Source organism: Coregonus clupeaformis, chromosome 15, assembly GCF_020615455.1.
Source record: "Coregonus clupeaformis isolate EN_2021a chromosome 15, ASM2061545v1, whole genome shotgun sequence".
Classification (NCBI taxonomy): Eukaryota; Metazoa; Chordata; class Actinopteri; order Salmoniformes; family Salmonidae; genus Coregonus; species Coregonus clupeaformis.
In genome coordinates this window covers 60,359,882-60,383,259 of record NC_059206.1, presented here as the reverse complement: position 1 = coordinate 60,383,259, position 23,378 = coordinate 60,359,882, and the positions used below count along the sequence as shown (strand labels likewise).

General features: G+C 45.3%; 1 protein-coding gene across 1 annotated transcript in view; it reads left to right on the top strand.

The window, feature by feature from the left end:
- Nucleotides 1-23,378, top strand: part of LOC121577556 (low-density lipoprotein receptor-related protein 1-like) — a 199,402-nt gene that overhangs the window by 108,252 nt on the left and 67,772 nt on the right. Inside the window, exons 17-28 of the mRNA XM_045225247.1 lie at nt 2,386-2,511; nt 2,925-3,041; nt 3,271-3,351; nt 4,505-4,672; nt 14,687-14,869; nt 15,153-15,350; nt 15,587-15,832; nt 20,222-20,419; nt 21,297-21,501; nt 21,714-21,878; nt 21,967-22,211; nt 22,814-22,945. Coding sequence (XP_045081182.1) covers nt 2,386-2,511; nt 2,925-3,041; nt 3,271-3,351; nt 4,505-4,672; nt 14,687-14,869; nt 15,153-15,350; nt 15,587-15,832; nt 20,222-20,419; nt 21,297-21,501; nt 21,714-21,878; nt 21,967-22,211; nt 22,814-22,945 — 2,064 coding nt within the window. The remainder of the gene's footprint in view (nt 1-2,385; nt 2,512-2,924; nt 3,042-3,270; nt 3,352-4,504; nt 4,673-14,686; nt 14,870-15,152; nt 15,351-15,586; nt 15,833-20,221; nt 20,420-21,296; nt 21,502-21,713; nt 21,879-21,966; nt 22,212-22,813; nt 22,946-23,378) is intronic.

Here is a 23,378-nt window from a genome sequence, read left to right as displayed (position 1 = left end):
CACTAGGTCCCACCGAGTGGTTTTGGGATTTTTGCTCACCGTTCTTGTGATCATTTTGACCCCACAGGGTGAGATCTTGCGTGGAGCCCCAGATCGAGGGAGATTATCAGTGGTCTTGTATGTCTTCCATTTCCTAATAATTGCTCCCACAGTTGATTTCTTCAAACCAAGCTGCTTACCTATTGCAGATTCAGTCTTCCCAGCCTGGTGCAGGTCTACAATTTTGTTTCTGGTGTCCTTTGACAGCTCTTTGGTCTTGGCCATAGTGGAGTTTGGAGTGTGACTGTTTGAGGTTGTGGACAGGTGTCTTTTATACTGATAACAAGTTCAAACAGGTGCCATTAATACAGGCAACGAGTGGAGGACAGAGGAGCCTCTTAAAGAAGAAGTTACAGGTCTGTGAGAGCCAGAAATCTTGCTTGTTTGTAGGTGACCAAATACTTATTTTCCACCCTAATTTGCAAATAAATTCATTAAAAATCCTACAATGTGATTTTCTGGATTTTTTTCTCCACAATTTGTCTGTCATAGTTGACGTGTACCTATGATGAAAATGACAGGCCTCTCTCATCTTTTTAAGTGGGAGAACTTGCACAATTGGTGGCTGACTAAATACTTTTTTTCCCCACTGTATATATAGTTGTTTTTTTATTTTTGTTTATTTATATATATATATATTTTTTTTTTGGGGGGGGTAGAAGGATTACTTTTATACTATCCCAAAATAGTCCAAATTGGTGAAGTGAAATGAAAAAAATAACTTGTTTCAAAAAAATCTAAAAAGAAATCAGGGACAAAGTTATGGAGAAGTACAGATCAGAAGTACAGATCAGGGTTGGGTTCTAAAAAAATATCAGAAACTTTGAACATCCCACGGATCACCATTAAATCTATTATTAAAAAATGGAAAGAATTTGGCACCACAACAAACCTGCCAAGAGTGGGCCGCCCACCAAAACTCACGGACCAGGCAAGGTGAGCATTAATCAGAGAGGCAACAAAGAGACCAAAGATAACCCTGAAGGAGCTGCAAAGCTCCACAGCAACAAAAAAAAAAAGCCATTGCTTAAAGAAAAAAATAAGCGAACACGTTTGGTGTTCGCCAAAAGGCATGTGGGAGATTGCCCAAACATATGGAAGAAGGTACTCTGGTCAGATGAGACTAAAATTGAGCTTTTTGGCCATCAAGGATAACGCTATGTCTGGCGCAAACCCAATACCTCTCATCACCCAAAGAACACCATCACCACAGTGAAGCATGGTGGTGGCAGCATCATGCTGTGGGGATGTTTTTCATCGGCAGGGACTGGGAAACTGGTCAGAATTGAAGGAATGATGGATGGTTGATACAGGGAAATTCTTGAGGGAAAGCTGTTTCAGTCTTCCAGAGATTTGAGACTGGGACGGAAGTTCACCTTCCAGCAGGACAATGACCCTAAGCATACTGCTAAAGCAACACTCGATGTGGTTTAAGGGGAACATTTAAATGTCTTGGAATGGCCTAGTCAAAGCCCAGACCTCAATCCAATTGAGAATCTGTGGGATGACTTAAAGATTGCTGTACACCAGTGGAACCAATCCAACTTGAAGGAGCTGGCGCAGTTTTGCCTTGAAGAATGGGCAAAAATCCCAGTGGCTAGATGTGCCAAGCTTAGAGACATACCCCAAGAGACTTGCAGCTGTAATTGCTGCAAAAGGTGGCTCTACAAAGTATAGACTTTGGGGGGGTAAATAGTTATGCACGCACAAGTTTTCTTATTCTTATTTCTTGTTTGTTTCACCCCAAAAAATATTTTGCATCTTCAAAGCCGTAGGCATGTTGTGTAAATGAAATGATACAACCCCCCCAAAAAATCAATTTTAATTCCAGGTTGTAAGGCAACAAAATAGGAAAAATGCCAAGGGGGGTGAATACTTTCGCAAGCCACTGTACCTTTCCTCTGGTCTCAGTGCTGCTGGATACAGATGGCCCTTCAGTATTTCAGTTTGAAAGTCTGTTGATGCCAGAATGAATTGAGAAACGACAGACTTTGTGTGTTTATGTTTGCAGTGCACATGCTTGAGAGAGTGTGTGTGCGCTTGTGTTTACGCATGTATTTGCGTGTGTGTGTTTTTTGTGCGTGCGGGGGAATGTTGGTGGTTCTGGAAAAAGCTTGGTCTGTCTGTAGTCAGATTGCAGACAGGCTCCACTTCCAGACAAAACACAAACCTAGTCAGTCTGTCTGTCTGCCCTCTTACACTCTGTACCCCTGCTCTCCCCCTCTATCCTTCCTCCATCAATCCATCATCCCTCCATACTCCCTCTTCCTTCTCTCCCCATCCCTCCCTCCATATTTCCCTCCCTCCATCCATCTCTCCCTTCTCTTCCTCCATATCTCCCTCCAGACCAGCACACCTGTCCCACTGATAAGTTTAAGTGTCAGAACAACCGCTGTATCCCTCTGCGCTGGCTGTGTGATGGAGACAACGACTGTGGCAAAGACGAGGATGAGTTCAACACCACCTGCTCTGGTAGGACGTACACACACTCAAAGATGTACACACACACAGTTACATAAGGTGCACACACACACACACGTAACACACTCATACACATATTCTGTACAGACACGCACTATTTTCTATTTCTTTCTCTATTTCTCTTTCACTGTCTCTCTCTCTGTCTGTCTCTCTCTCTCTCTGTAGTACACATCATTCAGACAATGGTTGTTGAGGGCTGACCTTTCTCTCAGCCTCGCACAGTGTACATGGCTGTAGGGCTAAGTGCTCCCGAGATGCTCAAAATGCCATTTGACGTTTCCCGTGACTCCAACTACTGTTATAATATTTCAAAGGGCAACCTAATAACATCCTATTGAAGTCATTCTCCTGAGGAGATAGTTTAGTAATCTCAGCGACCCCACCCCACACTCCTATTGTTTCAGCTCGCACCTGCCCCCCCAACCAGTACTCGTGTGCCAGTGGTCGCTGTATCCCCATCTCCTGGACATGTGACCTTGACGATGACTGTGGGGACCGATCAGACGAGCCTGCATCATGTGGTGGGTCACCTGCCTCAACGTCACCTTTGACCCTTATGTTTCTCTTATGCTACAACACACAGAACATTATCTTCTGTTAAAAGACTAAGCACAATACCATATCACTGAAACCCAGGCTCACAGGGAGGCCGGGATTTATCATGGTTATAGCTAGTGAAGTAGTTAGTTACTGCTGGGTTATTTCTTATGACACTAAGCTCTCTCTCTTCCATTCTCTCTCTCCATCCAGCCTACCCCACCTGTTTCCCTCTCACCCAGTTCACCTGCAATAACGGACGCTGCATCAACATCAACTGGCGCTGTGACAATGGTGAGTCTCTCCTTCCTCCTCTTCATCTTCGTCCTACTGTGTGTGCTTGTGTGTGTGTCTCCCAGTCATCATCATCAGTTTTATCAATGGCTCGTTGCTACGCATGTCATTTGATGTCCACCTACCTCCTTCTTGCTACAGCTTTCTTTTCTCTATTTGGCAAGGATGTTTGTGTGTTGTGCGTTTCTTCTCTCATTGTAATTGGCTCATTGTGTCTGTTGTTGTTGTTCCATGTGTGTTGTTGTCGTGCCGTGCGCCCACTCCGCTGTCTCTCCGTTGGTTTCTTTGTTTCAGAAAAGGATTGTGGGGACGGCTCTGATGAGTTGAATTGTCCAAACCCGACTGGTTAGTGCATAGATCAACATGCACCATAGCCACAGCTAGAGGCTAGCCAGGGCTCGCTAGGGGGGGAAGACATGCTACTGTAGGGAGAACCAGGGCTGCTTCCCTTACTAACGGCAGCTTTACCCTTTAACAATAGTTAATTATTAATCTCAATGCAATGATAATGGAGGCTCTTACTGCTTCTACTTATGCAGGAGAAATACCTTTTCTATTGTAATTGGATTGGACAAGAATCAAAGACAGAGAGAACATAGGTTGTTCGTGGTGGTGAGGTATTATCAGTATTGAGCAAGGACCAGTTGGATTATCTGTAATAGTGTGCTTACTGTCTATTTATCTGACAGTGGACAATATTAAGGTTTAGTTACCAGAAGAACCTCCCTGTTAGAAGTGCTTAGATAAGGAAGGGTTTGGGGAAGCATCTCCTCTGCTGCCAAGCTCAATGTATCAGTGCTGGGTACATTCACTCATGGTGCATGGTCTGATCTATGTAGTTTCTGTGATTACTCTTCTCCTTTTCCTCACATTGAAATTCATTTGTAAACGTACTGTTAAGTGTTTTGTATGTGAGTATGTATTTTATGTTGTGGAGAGTAATGGGAATTGCATTGTGAACAATAGTTCTCTAACAGCTATTTACTTTAACTTCAATGTTGTCTGAGTGGAGAGATCATTGACAGTGTTCTTCATAACTAACGTAAATGACCAGGGACATATAACCTGGGTGATTTGTTTTAGCCTTTCCTTATAGTGTATGTTGTGTGTATGACTGGTGTGAGGTAGAGGTTTGACTGTGTTTGCCTTACAGACAACGACTGTGGGGACAACAGTGATGAGGCAGGCTGCAGCCATTCCTGCTCCAGTGCCCAGTTCAAGTGTAACAGCGGCCGCTGCATCCCTGACTACTGGACCTGCGACGGGGACAATGACTGTGGAGACTACAGCGACGAGACCCACGCCAACTGCACCAATCAGGGTGAGTGTCAACTCTGTAACCCACCAATTGCTGTCTGTGAGAGCTTTACCCACCAATCCTTGTGTAAACTCTAACTCACCAATCATTGAGTGTCGACTACATGACCCACCATCCAGGGTGAGTGTCAGATCCGAAACCCGCTGATCACTGCCTGTGAGTGTCAGCTCCATAACCCACAAATCGCTGCCTGTGCATGTCAGCTCCGTAACGCACCAACCAGGACAACTTAATGTGATATTACTGTATGTGCTATAGGCTACCTAAATGAAGGGGTTAATCTCTACGACAGGCTGTGGGCTTATAGATAGCTGTTGACTGTTTGAAACCTCAGTACTTCATGTCCCAAGCAGTGCAACAAACACTACTTTACCCCATCTCTCCATCTATCTTGTAAACCTGCTAGTACATTATCTCCTTCTAACATATTATTAAGACTTGGGGGAAACAACCTCACTATTTATACTCCAAACACTGTATCTGATTAGGTCCTGCTGTTTGTTGTTTACTTGGTAGATAATTCTAGAAGGCCTCACCTGAAAATTCTACTTTCCTGTGGTCGACTCCAAACCACTTTATTACATTTACGTAGGATCTGAGCCAAAAGAAACAAAGTATTTGAGAAACAGAAAAGTTTAAGATGATAGACTATCGTGGGCGTTTTGGGTAAACATTTCTTTATCTTCCAATTACACTGTGGCCTGTAACCAGAGAACTAGGATCCCAGCCAGCCCGCTTCTCCCTCCCATGTGGTGCTGGCTAATGGGCTTGTCCAGGTTTGGCTCCCACCGCAGTGCACAGGGAATGCTGAGCTTTTAATGAAGGTCAGAGGAGGGCAGGCAGGCAGAATGCATCAGGAAGAGCTTTCACACAGCTCTTTTACACACATCCCAGTCTGCTGTCCCCACATGCTTTAAGATGGCCACCATTGTTCCTGTACTGAAGAAAGCAAAGGTAACTGAACTAAATTACTATCGCCCCGTAGCACTCACCTCTGTCATCATGAAGTGCTTTGAGAGACTAGTCAAAGATCATATCACCTCTACCTTACCTGTCACCCTAGACCCACTTCAATTTGCTTACTGCCCCAATAGATCCACAGACGATGCAATCGCCATCACACTGCACACTGCCCTATCCCATCTGGACAAGAAGAATACCTACAGTGGGGAAAAAAGTATTTAGTCAGCCACCAATTGTGCAAGTTCTCCCACTTAAAAAGATGAGAGAGGCCTGTAATTTTCATCATAGGTACACGTCAACTATGACAGACAAAATGAGAAAAATAATTCCAGAAAATCACATTGTAGGATTTTTAATGAATTTATTTGCAAATTATGGTGGAAAATAAGTATTTGGTCAATAACAAAAGTTTCTCAATACTTTGTTATATACCCTTTGTTGGCAATGACACAGGTCAAACGTTTTCTGTAAGTCTTCACAAGGTTTTCACACACTGTTGCTGGTATTTTGGCCCATTCCTCCATGCAGATCTCCTCTAGAGCAGTGATGTTTTGGGGCTGTCGCTGGGCAACACGGACTTTCAACTCCCTCCAAAGATTTTCTATGGGGTTGAGATCTGGAGACTGGCTAGGCCACTCCAGGACCTTGAAATACTTCTTACGAAGCCACTCCTTCGTTGCCCGGGTGGTGTGTTTGGGATCATTGTCATGCTGAAAGACCAAGCCACGTTTCATCTTCAATGCCCTTGCTGATGGAAGGAGGTTTTCACTCAAAATCTCACGATACATGGCCCCATTCATTCTTTCCTTTACACGGATCAGTCGTCCTGGTCCCTTTGCAGAAAAACAGCCCCAAAGCATGATGTTTCCACCCCCATGCTTCACAGTAGGTATGGTGTTCTTTAGATGCAACTCAGCATTCTTTGTCCTCCAAACACGACGAGTTGAGTTTTGACCAAAAAGTTCTATTTTGGTTTCATCTGACCATATGACATTCTCCCCAATCCTCTTCTGGATCATCCAAATGCACTCTAGCAAACTTCAGACGGGCCTGGACATGTACTGGCTTAAGCAGGGGGGACACGTCTGGCACTGCAGGATTTGAGTCCCTGGCGGCGTAGTGTGTTACTGATGGTAGGCTTTGTTACTTTGGTCCCAGCTCTCTGCAGGTCATTCACTAGGTCCCCCCGTGTGGTTCTGGGATTTTTGCTCACCGTTCTTGTGATCATTTTGACCCCACGGGGTGAGATCTTGCGTGGAGCCCCAGATCGAGGGAGTTTATCAGTGGTCTTCCATTTCCTAATAATTGCTCCCACAGTTGATTTCTTCAAACCAAGCTGCTTACCTATTGCAGATTCAGTCTTCCCAGCCTGGTGCAGGTCTACAATTTTGTTTCTGGTGTCTTTGACAGCTCTTTGGTTTTGGCCATAGTGGAGTTTGGAGTGTGACTGTTTGAGGTTGTGGACAGGTGTCTTTTATACTGATAACAAGTTCAAACAGGTGCCATTAATACAAGTTACAGGTCTGTGAGAGCCAGAAATCTTGCTTGTTTGTAGGTGACCAAATACTTATTTTCCACCATAATTTGCAAATAAATTCATTAAAAATCCTACAATGTGATTTTCTGGATTTTTTTTCCTCAATTTGTCTGTCATCGTTGACGTGTACCTATGATGAAAATTACAGGCCTCTCTCATCTCTCTCATTTTAAGTGGGAGAACTTGCACAATTGGTGGCTGACTAAATACTTTTTTTCCCCACTGTATGTCAGACTGCTTTTCATTGACTATAGCTCAGCATTCAACACCATAGTACCCTCCAAGCTCATCATTAAGCTCGAGGCCCTGGGTCTGAACCAACCCCGCCCTGTGCAACTGGATCCTGGACTTCCTGACGGGCCGCCCCCAGGTGGTGACGGTAGGAAACAACACCTCCACTTCGCTGATCCTCAACACTTGGGCCCCACAAGGGTGCGTGCTCAGCCCCCTCCTGTACTCCCTGTTCACCCATGACTGCGTGGCCAAGCACGCCTCCAACTCAGTCATCAAGTTTGCAGATGACACAACAGTAGTAGGCTTGATTACCAACAATGATGAGACAGCCTACAGGGAGGAGATGAGGGCTCTGGGAGTGTGGTGCCAGGAAAATAACCTCTCACTCAACATCAACAAAACAAAGGAGATGATCGTGGACATCAGGAAACAGCAGAGGGTGCACCCCCCTATCCACATCGACAGGACTGCAGTGGAGAAGGTGGAAAGCTTCGTTTCTTGGCGTACACATCACTGACAAACTGAAATGGTCCACCCACGCAGACAGTGTGGTGAAGAAGGAGCAACAGAGCCTCAACCTCAGGAGGCTGAAGAAATTCTGCTTGGCACCTAAAACCCTCACAAACTTTTACAGATGCACAATTGAGAGCATCCTGTTGGGCTGTATCACCGCCTGGTACAGCAACTGCACCGCCCGCAACCGCAGGGCTCTCCAGAGGGTAGTGCGGTCTGCCGAACGCATTACCGGGGCCAAACTAACCGCCCTCCAGGACACCTACAGCACCCGATTTCACAGGAAGACCAAAACGATCATCAAGGACATCAACCACCCGAGCCACTGCCTGTTCACCCCGCTATCATCCAGAAGGCGAGGTCAGTACAGGTGCATCAAAGCTGGGACCGAGAGACTGAAAAACAGCTTCTATCTCAAGGCCATCAGACTGTTAAATAGCCATCACTAGCACATTAGAGGCTGATGCTGCCTATAGAAATCACTGGCCACTTCAAGAAATGAACACTATTTTTTTTATTTTAGTCATTTTAGCAGACGCTCTTATCCGGAGCGACTTACAGTTAGTGAGTGCATACATTTTCACTAGTCACTTTAATAAAGTTTACATATCTTGCATTACTCATCTCATATGTATATACTGTATTCTATAATATTCTACTGTATCTCAGTCCATGCCGCTCTGTCATTGCTCTTCCATATATGTATATACAGTTGAAGTCGGAAGTTTACATACACTTAAATTGGAGTCATTAAAACTTGTTTTTAACCACTCCACAAATGTCTTGTTAACAAACTATAGTTTTGGCAAGTCGGTTAGGACATCTACTTTGTGCATGACACAAGTAATTTTTCCAACAATTGTTTACAGACAGATTATTTGACTTATAATTCACTGTATCACAATTCCAGTGGGTCAGAAGTTTACATACACCAAGTTGATGGTGCCTTTAAACAGCTTGGAAAATTCCAGAAAATGATGTCATAGCTTTAGAAGCTTCTGATAGGCTAATTGTCATAATTTGAGTCAATTGGAGGTGTACCTGTCGATGTATTTCAAGGCCTACCTTCAAACTCAGTGCCTCTTAGCTTGACATCATGGGAAAATCTAAAGAAATCAGCCAAGACCTCAGATAAAAGATTGTAGACCTCCACAAGTCCTTGGGAGCAATTTCCAAACGCCTGAAGGTACCACGTTCATCTGTACAAACAATAGTACGCAAGTATAAACACCATGGGACCACGCAGCCGTCGTACTGCTCAGGAAGGAGACTCGTTCTGTCTCTGAGAGATTAAAGTACTTTGGTGCGAAAAGTGCAAATCAATCCCAGAACAAAAGCAAAGGACCTTGTGAAGATGCTGGAGGAAACAGGTACAAAAGTATCTATATCCACAGTAAAACGAGTCCAAATCGACATAACCTGAAAGGTCGCTCAGCAAGGAAGAAGCCACTACTCCAAAACTGCCATAAAAAAGCCAGACTACGGTTTGCAACTGCACATGGGGACAAAGATCGTACTTTTGGAGAAATGTCCTCTGGTCTGATGAAACAAAAATAGAACTGTTTGGCCATAATGACCATCGTTATGTTTGGAGGAAAAAGGGGGTCTTGCAAGCCCAAGAACACCATCCCAACCGTGAAGCACGGGGTGGCAGCATCATGTTGTGGGGGTGCTTTGCTGCAGGAGGGACTGGTGCACTTCACAAAATAGATGATGGCATCATGAGGAAGGAAAATTATGTGGATATATTGAAGCAACATCTCAAGACATCAGTCAGGAAGTTAAAGCTTGGTCACAAATGGGTCTTCCAAATGGACAATGACCCCAAGCATACTTCCAAAGTTGTGGCAAAATGGCTTAAGGACAACAAAGTCAAGGTATTGGAATGGCCATCACAAAGCCCTGACCTCAATCCTGTAGAACATTTGTGGGCAGAACTGAAAAAGCGTGTGTGAGCAAGGAGTCCTACAAACCTGATTCAGTTACACCAGCTCTGTCAGGATGAATGGGCCAAAATTCACCCAACTTATTGTGGGAAGCTTGTGGAAGGCTACCCAAAACGTTTGACCCAAGTTAAACAATTTAAAGGCAATGCTACCAAATACTAATTGAGTGTATGTAAACTTCTGACCCACTGGGAATGTAATGAAAGAAATAAAAGCTGAAATAAATCATTCTCTCTACTATTATTCTGACATTTCACATTCTTAAAATAAAGTGGTGATCCTAACTGACTTAAGACAGGGACTTGTTGCTAGGATTAAATGTCACGAATTGTGAAAAACTGAGTTTAAATGTATTTGGCTAAGGTGTATGTAAACTTCCGACTTCAACTGTATGTACAGTGGGGATAACAAGTATTTGATACACTGCCGATTTTGCAGGTTTTCCTACTTACAAAGCATGTAGAGGTCTGTAATTTTTTATCATAGGTACACTTCAACTGTGAGAGACGGAATCTAAAACAAAAATCCAGAAAATCACATTGTATGATTTTTAAGTAATGAATTAGCATTTTATTACATTACATAAGTATTTGATATATCAGAAAAGCAGAACTTAATATTTGGTACAGAAACCTTTGTTTGCAATTACAGAGATCATACGTTTCCTGTAGGTCTTGACCAGGTTTGCACACACTGCAGCAGGGATTTTGGCCCACTCCTCCATACAGACCTTCTCCAGATCCTTCAGGTTTCGGGGCTGTCGCTGGGCAATACGGACTTTCAGCTCCCTCCAAAGATTTTCTATTGGGTTCAGGTCTGGAGACTGGCTAGGCCACTCCAGGACCTTGAGATGCTTCTTACGGAGCCACTCCTTAGTTGCCCTGGCTGTGTGTTTCGGGTCGTTGTCATGCTGGAAGACCCAGCCACGACCCATCTTCAATGCTCTTACTGAGGGAAGGAGGTTGTTGGCCAAGATCTCGCGATACATGGCCCCATCCATCCTCCCCTCAATATGGTGCAGTCGTCCTGTCCCCTTTGCAGAAAAGCATCCCCAAAGAATGATGTTTCCACCTCCATGCTTCACGGTTGGGATGGTGTTCTTGGGGTTGTACTCATCCTTCTTCTTCCTCCAAACACGGCAGGTGGAGTTTAGACCAAAAAGCTCTATTTTTGTCTCATCAGACCACACAACCTACTTCCATTCCTCCTCTGGATCATCCAGATGGTCATTGGCAAACTTCAGACGGGCCTGGACATGCGCTGGCTTGAGCAGGGGGACCTTGCGTGCGCTGCAGGATTTTAATCCATGACGGCGTAGTGTGTTACTAATGGTTTTCTTTGAGACTGTGGTCCCAGCTCTCTTCAGCTCATTGACCAGGTCCTGCCGTGTAGTTCTGGGCTGATCCCTCACCTTCCTCATGATCATTGATGCCCCACGAGGTGAGATCTTGCATGGAGCCCCAGACCGAGGGTGATTGACCGTCATCTTGAACTTCTTCCATTTTCTAATAATTGCGCCAACAGTTGTTGCCTTCTCACCAAGCTGCTTGCCTATTGTCCTGTAGCCCATCCCAGCCTTGTGCAGGTCTACAATTTTATCCCTGATTTCCTTACACAGCTCTCTGGTCTTGGCCATTGTGGAGAGGTTGGAGTCTGTTTGAGTGTGTGGACAGGTGTCTTTTATACAGGTAACGAGTTCAAACAGGTGCAGTTAATACAGGTAATGAGTGGAGAACAGGAGGGCTTCTTAAAGAAAAACTAACAGGTCTGTGAGAGCCGGAATTCTTACTGGTTGGTAGGTGATCAAATACTTATGTCATGCAATAAAATGCAAATGAATTACTTAAAAATCATACAATGTGATTTTCTGGATTTTTGTTTTAGATTCCGTCTCTCACAGTTGAAGTGTACCTATGATAAAAAATTACAGACCTCTACATGCTTTGTAAGTAGGAAAACCTGCAAAATCGGCAGTGTATCAAATACTTGTTCTCCCCACTGTATATATGTGTGTGTGTGTGTGTGTGTGTGTGTGTGTGTGTGTATATATATATATATATATATAACACACACACACACACACACACAGTGCCTTCGGAAAGTATTCAGACCCCTTGACTTTTTCCACATTTTGTTGAGTTACAGCCTTGTTCTAAAATGGATTAAATTAGATTTTTTCCCCTCATCAATCCACACACAATACCCCATAATGACAAAGCGAAAAAACAGGTTTTTAGAAATGTTTGCAAATGTATTTTTAAAAAATATACCTTATTCACATAAGTATTACATTTTTTTAGATCAGGTGCATCCTGTTTTCATCCTTGAGATGTTTCTACAACTTCGTTGGTGTTGACCTGTGGTAAATTCAATTGATTGGAAATGATTTCGAAAGGCACACACCTGTCTATATAAGGTCCCACAGTTGACAGTGCATGTCAGAGCAAAAACCACGCCATGAGGTCGAAGGAATTGTCTGTAGAGCTCCTAGACAGGATTGTTTCGAGGCACAGATCTGGGGAAGGGTACTAAAAAATGTCTTCAGCATTGAAGGTCCCCAAGAACACAGTGGTCTCATCATTCTTAAATAGAAGAAGTTTGGAACCACCAAGACTCATCCTAGAGCTGGCCTCCTGGCCAAACTGAGCAATCGGCGGAGAAGGGCCTTGGTCAGGGAGGTGACCAAGAACCCAATGGTCACTCTGATAGAGCTCCAGAGTTCCTCTGTGGAGATGGGAGAACCTTCCAGAAGGATAACCATCTCTGCAGAACTCAACCAATCAGGCCTTTATGGTAGAGTGGCCAGACGGAAGCCACTTGTCAGTAAAAGGCACATGACAGCCTGCTAGGAGTTTGCCAAAAGGCACCTACTTGCAGACCATGAGAAACAAGATTCTCTGGTCTGATGAAACCAAGATTTAATTTTTTGTCCTGAATGCCAAGCGTCACATCTGGAGGAAACCTGGCACCATCCCTACTGTGAAGCATGGTGGTGGCAGCATCATCCTGTGGGGATGTTTTTCAGCAGCAGGGACTGGGAGACTAGTCAGGATCGAAGGAAAGATTAACGGAGCAAAGTACCGAGAGATCCTTGATAAAAACCTGTTCCAGAGTGCTCAAGACCTGACTGGGGCGAAGGTTCACCTTCCAACAGGACAACGACCCTAAGCACACAGCCAAGACAATGCAGGAGTGGCTTCGGACAAGTACAGGTGTGCCAAGCTTGTAGCGTCATACCCAAGAAGGCTTGAGGCTGTAATTACATTTACATTATAGTCATTTAGCAGACGCTCTTATCCAGAGCGACTTACAGTTAGTGAGTGCATACATTATTATTATTTTATTTTAAATTTTTTCATACTGGCCCCCCGTGGGAATCGAACCCACAACCCTGGCGTTGCAAATGCCATGCTCTACCAACTGAGCTACATCCCTGCCGGCCATTCCCTCCCCTACCCTGGACGACGCTGGGCCAATTGTGCGCCGCCCCATGGGTCTCCCGGTCACGGCCAGCTACGACAGAGCCTGGATCTCTGCCAAAGGTGCTTGAACAAAGTATTGAGTAAAGGGTCTTAATACTTATGTAAATGTGATATTTCAGTTTTGTTATTTTTTGAGTACATTTGCAAACATTTCTAAAAACATTCTGGTTTTGGCGGATGCCAGGAGAACGCTACCTGCCCGAATGCATCGTGCCGACTGTAAAGTTTGGTGGAGGAGGGATAATGGTCTGGGGCTGTTTTTCATTGTTCGAGCTAGGCCCTTTATTTACGATGAAGGGAAATCTTAACGCTACAGCATACAATGACATTCTAGACGATTCTGTGCTTCCAACTTTGTGGCACACACACACAAGGTCTATGGTGAATACACACATGCGTGCATGCGCGCATACACACGCACACATCAGTGCCAGCCATTTACCTTTTGATGTCTGAGTCTTTCAGTGATTCCCTTAATCACCAATGTCACTGATGGCTCTATTGGTAATCCACTGGAGCATGGCCTCTGTGTGAGAGCTGTATCCCTCAGTGCTCTGCATCACCCTGGCATTGTGGCACTGCCAACCCTTGACTCATGGGCGTCTTTGGGTCATTGATTTCCATTCATTTAGCCGTGCCAGGTTGTAAGTGAATGTCAGCATTTTGTTAATAATGTGATTTGATGTATTATTGTGTGTATGAATGGAACACTCCATCTTTGTCTCATGGAATTTTCAAGCCTCTACTAACCTCTGAGGTCCACACACGTGCCAAAACCTTAGCCTACGTATGCCATCTGGGTGTCCGACTATGCCAGCTGCTTATTGGTTTCGCAGTCCCTTTGATTTTTCATTGAGTGAATAGTAAGTGAATTGTGTCATCATTGAAGCATGATGTTCTGTTAAAATGTGTTCCCTGTGATAAAGAGTGTCCTTGTTTCCCATTGGAGCCCCACAGTGGGAGAGAGGAGAGGTAGTGAATTACATTGTGTGCTGTGAGAGCTCTGTCCTAATGAAGCCTGTGATTATGTCACGATCACTATGACCATCATGCAGCATCGTTCGTTACCGTTACTCAGTTACACAAACTCAGCCAACTTTTACAAAAGGATGAAAATATATGAATTTTACAAAAGGCAGGGCCCTCAGTTTTTCCTAACAATGTGACCTGACCAAGAAAAAGTTATTGCTTATAACAAGGGCCCAGAGTTTTTGCCGATCTGTTAACATGGTCAGGAAAAACTGATCCTGTGATGTTTTGTTACGTTTCCATTTCTGTTCATGTTGTTTTAAGTGTTGTTTCAGTGATCTAAAACTCCTCATCCCCCTCTCTCCCTCCCCAGCCACGCGTCCTCCTGGTGGCTGTCACACGGATGAGTTCCAGTGTCGTATGGACGGCCTGTGCATCCCCATGCGCTGGCGCTGCGACGGGGACACAGACTGCATGGACCTGAGCGACGAGAAGAACTGCGAAGGCGTCACACACATGTGTGACCCCGCCGTCAAGTTTGGTTGCAGGGACTCTGGTGAGGAGACTGGGAGGATGGGGATGGTTGTGTCACAGCAATAAAGAGGAAATTAGGGGAGTCTAAATGAGAGGGGAGAGAATGGATGACTGGGTTATTTGCTGGTTGTAAAACATAACTGTAACAGTATTGAAATGGGTAGCTTAGCATTATCTGGTGGAGATGAAGGACTGGATTTGGTTTTAGCTGCTGTGAAAAACTGTTGGGCATATTTGTTGTTGTTATGGACAGTATCTGCCTGTAAGGTCAGACTTCTGACCTTTCCCCTATGACCTGTCCCCAGCCCGCTGTATCAGTAAGGCCTGGGTGTGCGACGGGGACAGTGATTGTGAGGACAACTCTGATGAAGACAACTGTGAGGCGTTGGTGTGTAAGCTCTCCCACCATGTGTGTGCCAACGACTCCACCATCTGTCTGCCTGCTGAGAAGCTGTGTGACAGCACTGACGACTGCCCCGACGGCTCGGATGAGAAACTATGTGGTAAGACCTGCTGCTATTAAAAACAACATTACCCAGGGTGCACTGGAAGATAGAACAAGGATCCCACTGCTGACACCAATGAGCCAGAGAAAAACCTTGAGCTGTCATGAATGTTTATGATACCGGATGTGTCATTATTATGACAGAGAGCTCAAGAACTGTGTTACCCATTTGTTTTAGTTCAGTGTCACCTCTCTGCTTAACACCCATCTCTCTTTTTCCCCTTTTCCCTGCAGACCTGTGCTCACTGGATAACGGGGACTGCAGCCATAACTGTACGGTAGCCCCCGGTGAGGGCGTGGTGTGTTCCTGCCCCCTGGGCATGGAGTTGGGCTCCGACAACAAGACCTGTCAGATCCAGAGCTTCTGTGCCAAACACCTGAAGTGCAGCCAGCGCTGTGAACAGGACAAGTTCAGTGTCAAGTGTTCCTGCTACGAGGGCTGGGAACTGGAGCCTGACCAGGAGAACTGCAAGAGCACTGGTGAGGAGGGTGGGATGGAGGGGGCTAGAGGTTGTTGAAATGAGGATGACAAGAGAGCTGAAGGGAAGACTAGGGATTTAAGAACTGAAGGAGGAGAGAGAGGAAGGTTTGAGAGGGAGAGAAGAAAAGGGAAAAGGAGAGATGAGGATGTTTGGGGCAGATTGGGGGGCTTGTAGCTGTGAGAGATGGATGGAGAGAATTGAATGGGGAGAAGAAAGAAGAGGGTAAGGAAAGTTGGGGAACTTCTATTTGCGGAAAATGGGCATTGAGAGCAAGAGGGGGAGAGATAAGAAATGACAAGAAGTGGGGGGGATAGGGAAAACTATCAATGTAATGGAAGAACACTGTTACGCACATTCATATGGAAGGCTGTTTCATATCATTCAGCCGTGCACCCACAGCTACAGTCAGAAGAGTTAAAACAAACACTGTCTGTCGGCCAGAGATGACTCTCCTCCATTTAATACATTTACATTACATTTGAGTCATTTATACAGAGCAGACAGTAGTGAGTGCATACTTTTTCATTCTACATACAGGCTTTCAATTACCATGGATTAGACACGGTTTCTATTCTAACTACGTTCCTCTTTCATTTAGCCACAACACTGTCTGTGTGCGTCACACTACCATGGTTGCATTCAGGTTCCATGTGACCTACTACTGTATTAACTGTAAGAGGTAGCCTACAGTAGTGTTTAGTTATTGGAAGATGGAGGAATTAATGGCTAGGCAAACTGAAAGTTTGCTTGTTAAATCTGTTCAATTAAATCTTACCCAAAACCCTTATGAAGCCTTGGGGGAAACGTTTCTCAATTTACACTACAGCCTTTTCTTTCCTTTAAAACTATATTACCCAGGGTGCACTGTGCGCAAAGTAGATTTTATTTTATTTAACTTTTATTTAACTAGGCTAGTCAGTTAAGATCAAACTCTTATTTACAATGACGGCCTACCAAAAGGCAAAAGGCCTCCTGCGGGGACGGGGGCTGGGATAAAAAAATTATATATATATATGACAAAACACACATCACGACAAGAGACACCACAACACTACATAAAGAGAGACCTAAGACAACAACATAACATGGCAGCAACACATGACAACACAACATGGCAGCAACACAACATGGCAGCAGCACATGGTAGCAGCACAAAACATGATACAAACATTATTCGGCACAGACAACAGCACAAAGGCAAGAAGGTAGAGACGACAATTCATCACGCGAAGCAGACACAACTGTCAGTAAGAGCGTCCATGGTTGAGTCTTTGAATGAAGAGATGGAGATAAAACTGTCCAGTTTGAGTGTTTTTTGCAGCTCGTTCCTGTCGCTAGCTGCAGCAAACTGAAAAGAGGAGTGACCCAGGGATGTGTGTTCTTTGGGGACCTTTAACAGAATATGACTGGCAGAACGGGTGTTGTATGTGGAGGATGAGGGCTGCAGTAGGTATCTCAGATAGGGGGGAGTGAGGCCTAAGAGAGTTTTTATAAATAAGCATCAACCAGTGGGTCTTGCGATGGTATACAGAGATGACCAGTTTACAGAGTTAACAGAGTATAGAGTGCAGTGATGTGTCCTATAAGGAGCATTGGTGGCAAATCTGATGGCCGAACGGTAGAGAACATCTAGCCGCTCGAGAGCACCCTTACCTGCCAATTTATAAATTACGTCTCCGTAATCTAGCATGGGTAGGATGGTCATCTGATTCAGGGTTAGTTTGGCAGCTGGGGTGAAATAGGAGCTATTACGATGGAGGAAACCAAGTCTAGATTTAACCTTAGCCTGCAGCTTTGATATGTGCTGAGAGAAGGACATTGTACCGTCTAGCCATACTCCCAAGTACTTGTATGAGGTGACTACCTCGAGCTCTAAACCCTCTAGTAATCACACCGGTGGGGAGAGGAGAATTCGTCTTACCAAACCACATTACCTTTGTTTTGGAGGTGTTCAGAACAAGGTTAAGGGCAGGGAAAGCTTGTTGGACACTAAGAAAGCTTTGTTGTAGAGCGTTTAACACAAAATCCAGGGAGGGGCCAGCTGAGTGTAAGACTGTATCATCTGCATATAAATGGATGAGAGCGCTTCCTACTGCCTGAGCTATGTTATTGATGTAAATTAAGAAGAGCGTGGGGCCTAGGATCAAGCCTTTGGGTACTTCCTTGGTGACAGGCAGTGGCTGAGACAGCAGATGTTCTGACTTTATACACTGCACTCTTTGAGAGAGGTAGTTAGCAAACCAGGCCAAAGACCCCTCAGAGACACCAATACTCCTTAGCCGGTCCACAAGAATGAAATGGTCTACCTTATCAAAAGCTTTGACCAAGTCAATAAATATAGCAGCACAACATTGCTTACAATCAAGGGCAATGGTGACATCATTTAGGACCTTTTTAAGGTTGCAGTGACACATCCATAACCTGAGCGGAAACCAGATTGCATACCAGAGAGAAATACTATAGACATCAAGAAAGCCAGTCAGTTGATTATCGACAAGTTTTTCCAACACTTTTGATAAACAGGGCAAAATAGAAATTGGCCTATAACAGTTAGGATCAGCTTGATCTACCCCTTTAAATAAAGGACACACCGTGTTTGCCTTCCAAGCAATGGGAACCTCCCCAGAGAGGAGAGACAGATTTTAAAAAATGTCAGAGATAGGCTTGGTGATGATGGGGGCTGCAACCTTAAAGAAGAAAGGATCTAAACCATCTGACCCAGATGTTTTTTGGGGGTCAAGTTTAAGGAGCTCCTTTAGCACCTCAGACTCAGTTACTGCCTGCAGGGAGAAACTTTGTAGCGGGGCAGGTGAGGAGGAGGGTTTATTCTCCAGGTCTTTCACCATTTTCCAGAACTTCTTGAGTTAGACCCACAGAGAGAGAACTTCTCCTTAAAGTAACTAACTTTGGCCTTCCGGATAGCCTGAGTGCACTTATTTCTCATTTGCCTGAACGAGAGCCAGTCAACCTGAGTATGCGAGTGCTGAGCCTTTCGCCAAATGGAATTCTTGAGGTGGAGTAACTCTGCCAGATCACGGTCGAACCAGGGGCTGAACCTGCTTTTAATTCTCTTTTTCTTTATGGGGGCGTTTGTTAACAATACCACTGAAAATATCAAAAAGGAATGTCCAATCGTCTTCGACAGAGGGGATCAAGCTGATTCTATACCAATTTACAGAGGCCAGGTCATGAAGGAAGGCTTGCTCATTAAAGTTTTTTAGCAAGCGTCTATGACAAATCAGGACAGGTCGTTTCACTGAGCAGCCATTACGAACACAGGCTGTGAAACAGTGATCACTAAGGTCATTACAGAAAACACCAGACTGATACCTATCGGGATTATTTTTGAGGATAACATCAAGGAGAGTAGCCTTTTCTGGGTGTTTGGAGTCATACCTTGTGGGATTGGTAAAAATCTGAGAAAGATTTAGTGAGTCCCATTGCTTTAGGACTTGGTCAGGTGGTTTAAGTATGTCCCAGTTTAGGTCACCTAGCAGGACAAATTCAGACATAGTGTAAGGGGCCAGGAGAGAGCTTAGGGCAGATAGGGTACAGGCCGGTGCTGATGGTGGACGATAACACCCAGCAACAGTCAACTAAGAGCTATTTGAAAGTTTAATGCTTAAAACCAGCAAATACAATTGTTTGGGGACAGACTTGGTGGAGACAACCGAGCACTGAAGGTGTTCCTTGGTAAAGATTGGAAGATATGTCTTGTCGAAAAAGATTCTAACCAGAAAGGTTAACATTAGTGTTCAAAACACTCTTTCTTAACCACGTCTCAGTAATGACCAACACATCTGGATTGGAGCTGTGAACCCACACTTTCAATTGATCCATTTTAGGTAATAAGCTTCTAGTGTTAACGTGCAGAAAACCCAGGCTTTTACAAGAGCAGAAATCAGTGAAACCGATATCAGAGCACAAGTCAGAATTGGGGCTAGCAACAGTATATGGGCCAGGATGTACATGCACATTTCCAGATATCATCAGCAGTAATACAATCAGGGCACGGCAGAGGACAGGGAGAGCTCTGCAGTGTGGATTTTTTATGACATTTGAATGTACATCAGATGGCAATATGGATCATATTGTACAGCAATTTCATCAGGTAACATGAATACAAAGCCGGCGAGAGGTGGTTAGGATAGGATGGGAGGACAAGAGTCAGTGTAACCAATAGAGATTCAGAGTCCCAAGTGTGGGAACAAACATAGTCTGTCCCACGGTTGGGTAAACAAGCAAGTTCATAGTCAACAAAGCACGCAGGAGTCATGAGGCAAATAGCATAAAGCACAAGAAAGCACAAGGTACAGGGATCCCAACGCTGCCACCAACAGACACCAGTACATCACCATGATCATGTGATCTCCTGTCTTCTCCTCAGATCCCTTCAAGCCCTTCATCATCTTCTCCAACCGCCATGAGATCCGTCGGATCGACCTGAACAAGGGGGAGTTCAGTGTGCTGGTGCCTGGCCTGAGGAACACCATCGCCCTGGACTTCCACCTTGCAGAGAATGCCCTCTACTGGACCGACGTGGTGGAGGACAAGATCTACCGCGGCAAACTGTCCGAGAACGGAGGTGAGTCTCTTCTTCTTCACTTTTCAGCTCTAGTTTGTTTATAAGCTGTGAGAACAACAGCACAGTTCTTTGTCTTTGGCGGAGTACACCAGCTTCCATGACTCATTTCCCAATTGCCTTCACAGTGGGGAATGCTGGGAATTGTAGTTGTACTATTGTGCAGCCTGCAGGTCTACAGCTCCTGAGGGGAAGTTGCTAGTAAAAACAAAGCAGATGGTCCAGCTCCACGCCGAAAGGGAAAACTAATCAATCAAAACCACACTGTCACCTTCCAAACAGGCGAAGCCAATCAAAACTAAACAGCTACCTTCAAAAAGGCAAAGCCAATCAATCAAAGGCAATCTATAGAGCAGACGAGGCCCTCCTATTACAGTAGGGAGGCATAATGAGTGTGTGTGTGTGTGTGGTGTGTGCGTGCGTGCGTGCTCCAATCAGAATCATGACTAGTCTCAGATGATTAGACCGTTCTCTTTGATTAGGGACCTGGAATGGAAAAATTAATGGGTGAGAGAGGGTGATGAAAATAAGTGTTACTTCTGCTCTCTTATTTTATTTGCTCTGGCGCCTCATGTCGTGTTGTTTGCTCAGGCCCAAACAGGAGTAGGATGCATCCTGTCAGTAGTAGGGAGAGTTGTGGCTTTGTAAGTGGCATCATTAGATATGCTGGGGCTGCATTGGCATTACAAACAGTCACTGTGTGTGATTGATGTTCATGGAACTGGTAAGACATGGGGCCGGTAAGACACACTGACAACTTTAATGACTAGAGTTGAATAGGTAAGGTTACAGTAAGGGGGAATGGCACAGCAAAGCTTCACAATCAAATTAACCACACTGTTCTCTCTTCCTCACTCTCTCTCTTCCTCTCCCCCCCCAGCTGTGACCAGTTTTGACGTGGTGATACAGTATGGTCTGGCCACTCCTGAGGGTCTTGCGGTGGACTGGATAGCAGGGAACATCTACTGGGTGGAGAGTAACCTGGACCAGATAGAGGTGGCCAAGCTGGATGGCACCATGAGGACCACCCTGCTGGCTGGGGAGGTGGAGCACCCCAGAGCCATCGCCCTGGACCCCCGCTATGGGTGAGAACCAGCACACTGCTGGGAATGGGTTGGCCTGGTCCCAGATCTGTTGGTGCTGTGTTGCTAACTCCTATGTTGACAATGACCATAGGAGTTGGAAAGGCAGCACAAACCCATCTGGGACCAGGCTAGGAATGAGCTAAAACATGGCTTAACACAGGGTCTTGACTTGAGTCATTGGTTTTGTGTCCCCCCCCCCCTTATCTCTGTAGGATCCTGTTCTGGACGGACTGGGATGCCAGTATGCCAAGGATCGAGGCAGCATCTATGAGTGGGGAGGGGAGGAGAACCATACATAAGGAGACCGGCAACGGGGGCTGGCCCAACGGGCTCACTGTAGACTACCTAGAACTACGCATCCTGTGGATCGATGCCAGGTCAGAGAGAACACACACTGTAGACACACCATACATATGCAAGCTGTCATAAATCACTGTATTGTGTTGTCTTCCATCCGTCCTCCAGGTCAGATGCTATTTACTCAGCCAAATACGATGGTTCCGGCCTGATCGAGGTGCTGAGGGGACACGAATACCTGTCGCACCCATTTGCAGTCACTATGTACGGGGGAGAGGTTTACTGGACGGACTGGAGGACCAACACACTGGCCAAGGCCAATAAGTGGACCGGCAACAACGTAACCGTGGTCCAGAGAACCAACACACAACCTTTTGACCTGCAGGTCTACCATCCCTCCAGACAGCCTCAGGGTAGGACACACACATGCCTGGTAACACACATGCATGATGTTTAAAAGAGGTTAGCTACTTTGCTTTAGGACACCACAGTATTACTTACCTTGAATGACCTTGTATGTAAATGAGTCTTGCCCATAAGGCCGCACTGCTGCCACTGCTCTCTAGAGAGAGACCAGAGTCAGAGTGGCCATTTGAGTGACAGCTTCTCTGTCCATCTGTCATTCAGGAGAGTAGTGGCATCTGGCCTCCCCTGTCACAACCTCTCCCCTCAAAATGGCCACGCTCAGAAAACCATCCATTTATGGATGAGACAGATAGGCCTGTGGTAAGAGCTGTTTTATATGCACATACTGAATGACTGGAATTTCCCTCTCCTCTCGCTGCCTCGCTTATCCTTTCTTCACTTTTTCCCTCTTTCTCCTCGTCTCTCGCTTTCCATTTGCTTGTGCTCTCTCTTATCGCGCCTCTACCTATTCCTTTCCCCCTCTCATTCACACTCCCTATCCTTCTCCTCCCATTTCTTTCTGTACCACCCTCCATTTTCCTTGTGCTTACTCTTTACCTCTTTCTCTCTTTATCACTCTCTTTCCCCTGCTCTCTCTCTGTCTCCACAGCTCCTAACCCGTGTGCAGCTAATGATGGGATGGGTCCCTGTTCTCACCTGTGTCTCATCAACTACAACCAGACCTTCTCCTGTGCCTGCCCTCACCTCATGAAGCTGGGAGCCGACAAACACACCTGCTACGGTAAACACACCTAGTACTTTAATTATACACATGTACACATACATACACACACATACAGTACATACACACAAAACCAATCACACACCTGCTACAGAAGCAAGGAGACACAAAACTGCTGTTCCTCCTCCCCTGAGCTGGCAGATTGTCTCCTCCTCTGCTTGGCTTGGCAGAGAGATGGAGTTGTTGATAGTGGCACAGTGGGGGCTCATATAATCTGTCTGTGCTTCAGTGTGTGTGATTCAGTGTTGGTGAGTATGATCGCGAGACTGTACAACAGGAACTGTGTGTGTGTGTGTATGATAATGATGATGATGATGATGATGATGATTCAGAGACACATTTCTGTTCCAGTACCCATGTACAGAGGTTTATTCTCACTGCAGGGTCTCCATAGGGAACACACACATCCACCAGAAACATCCCTCATGAGTGG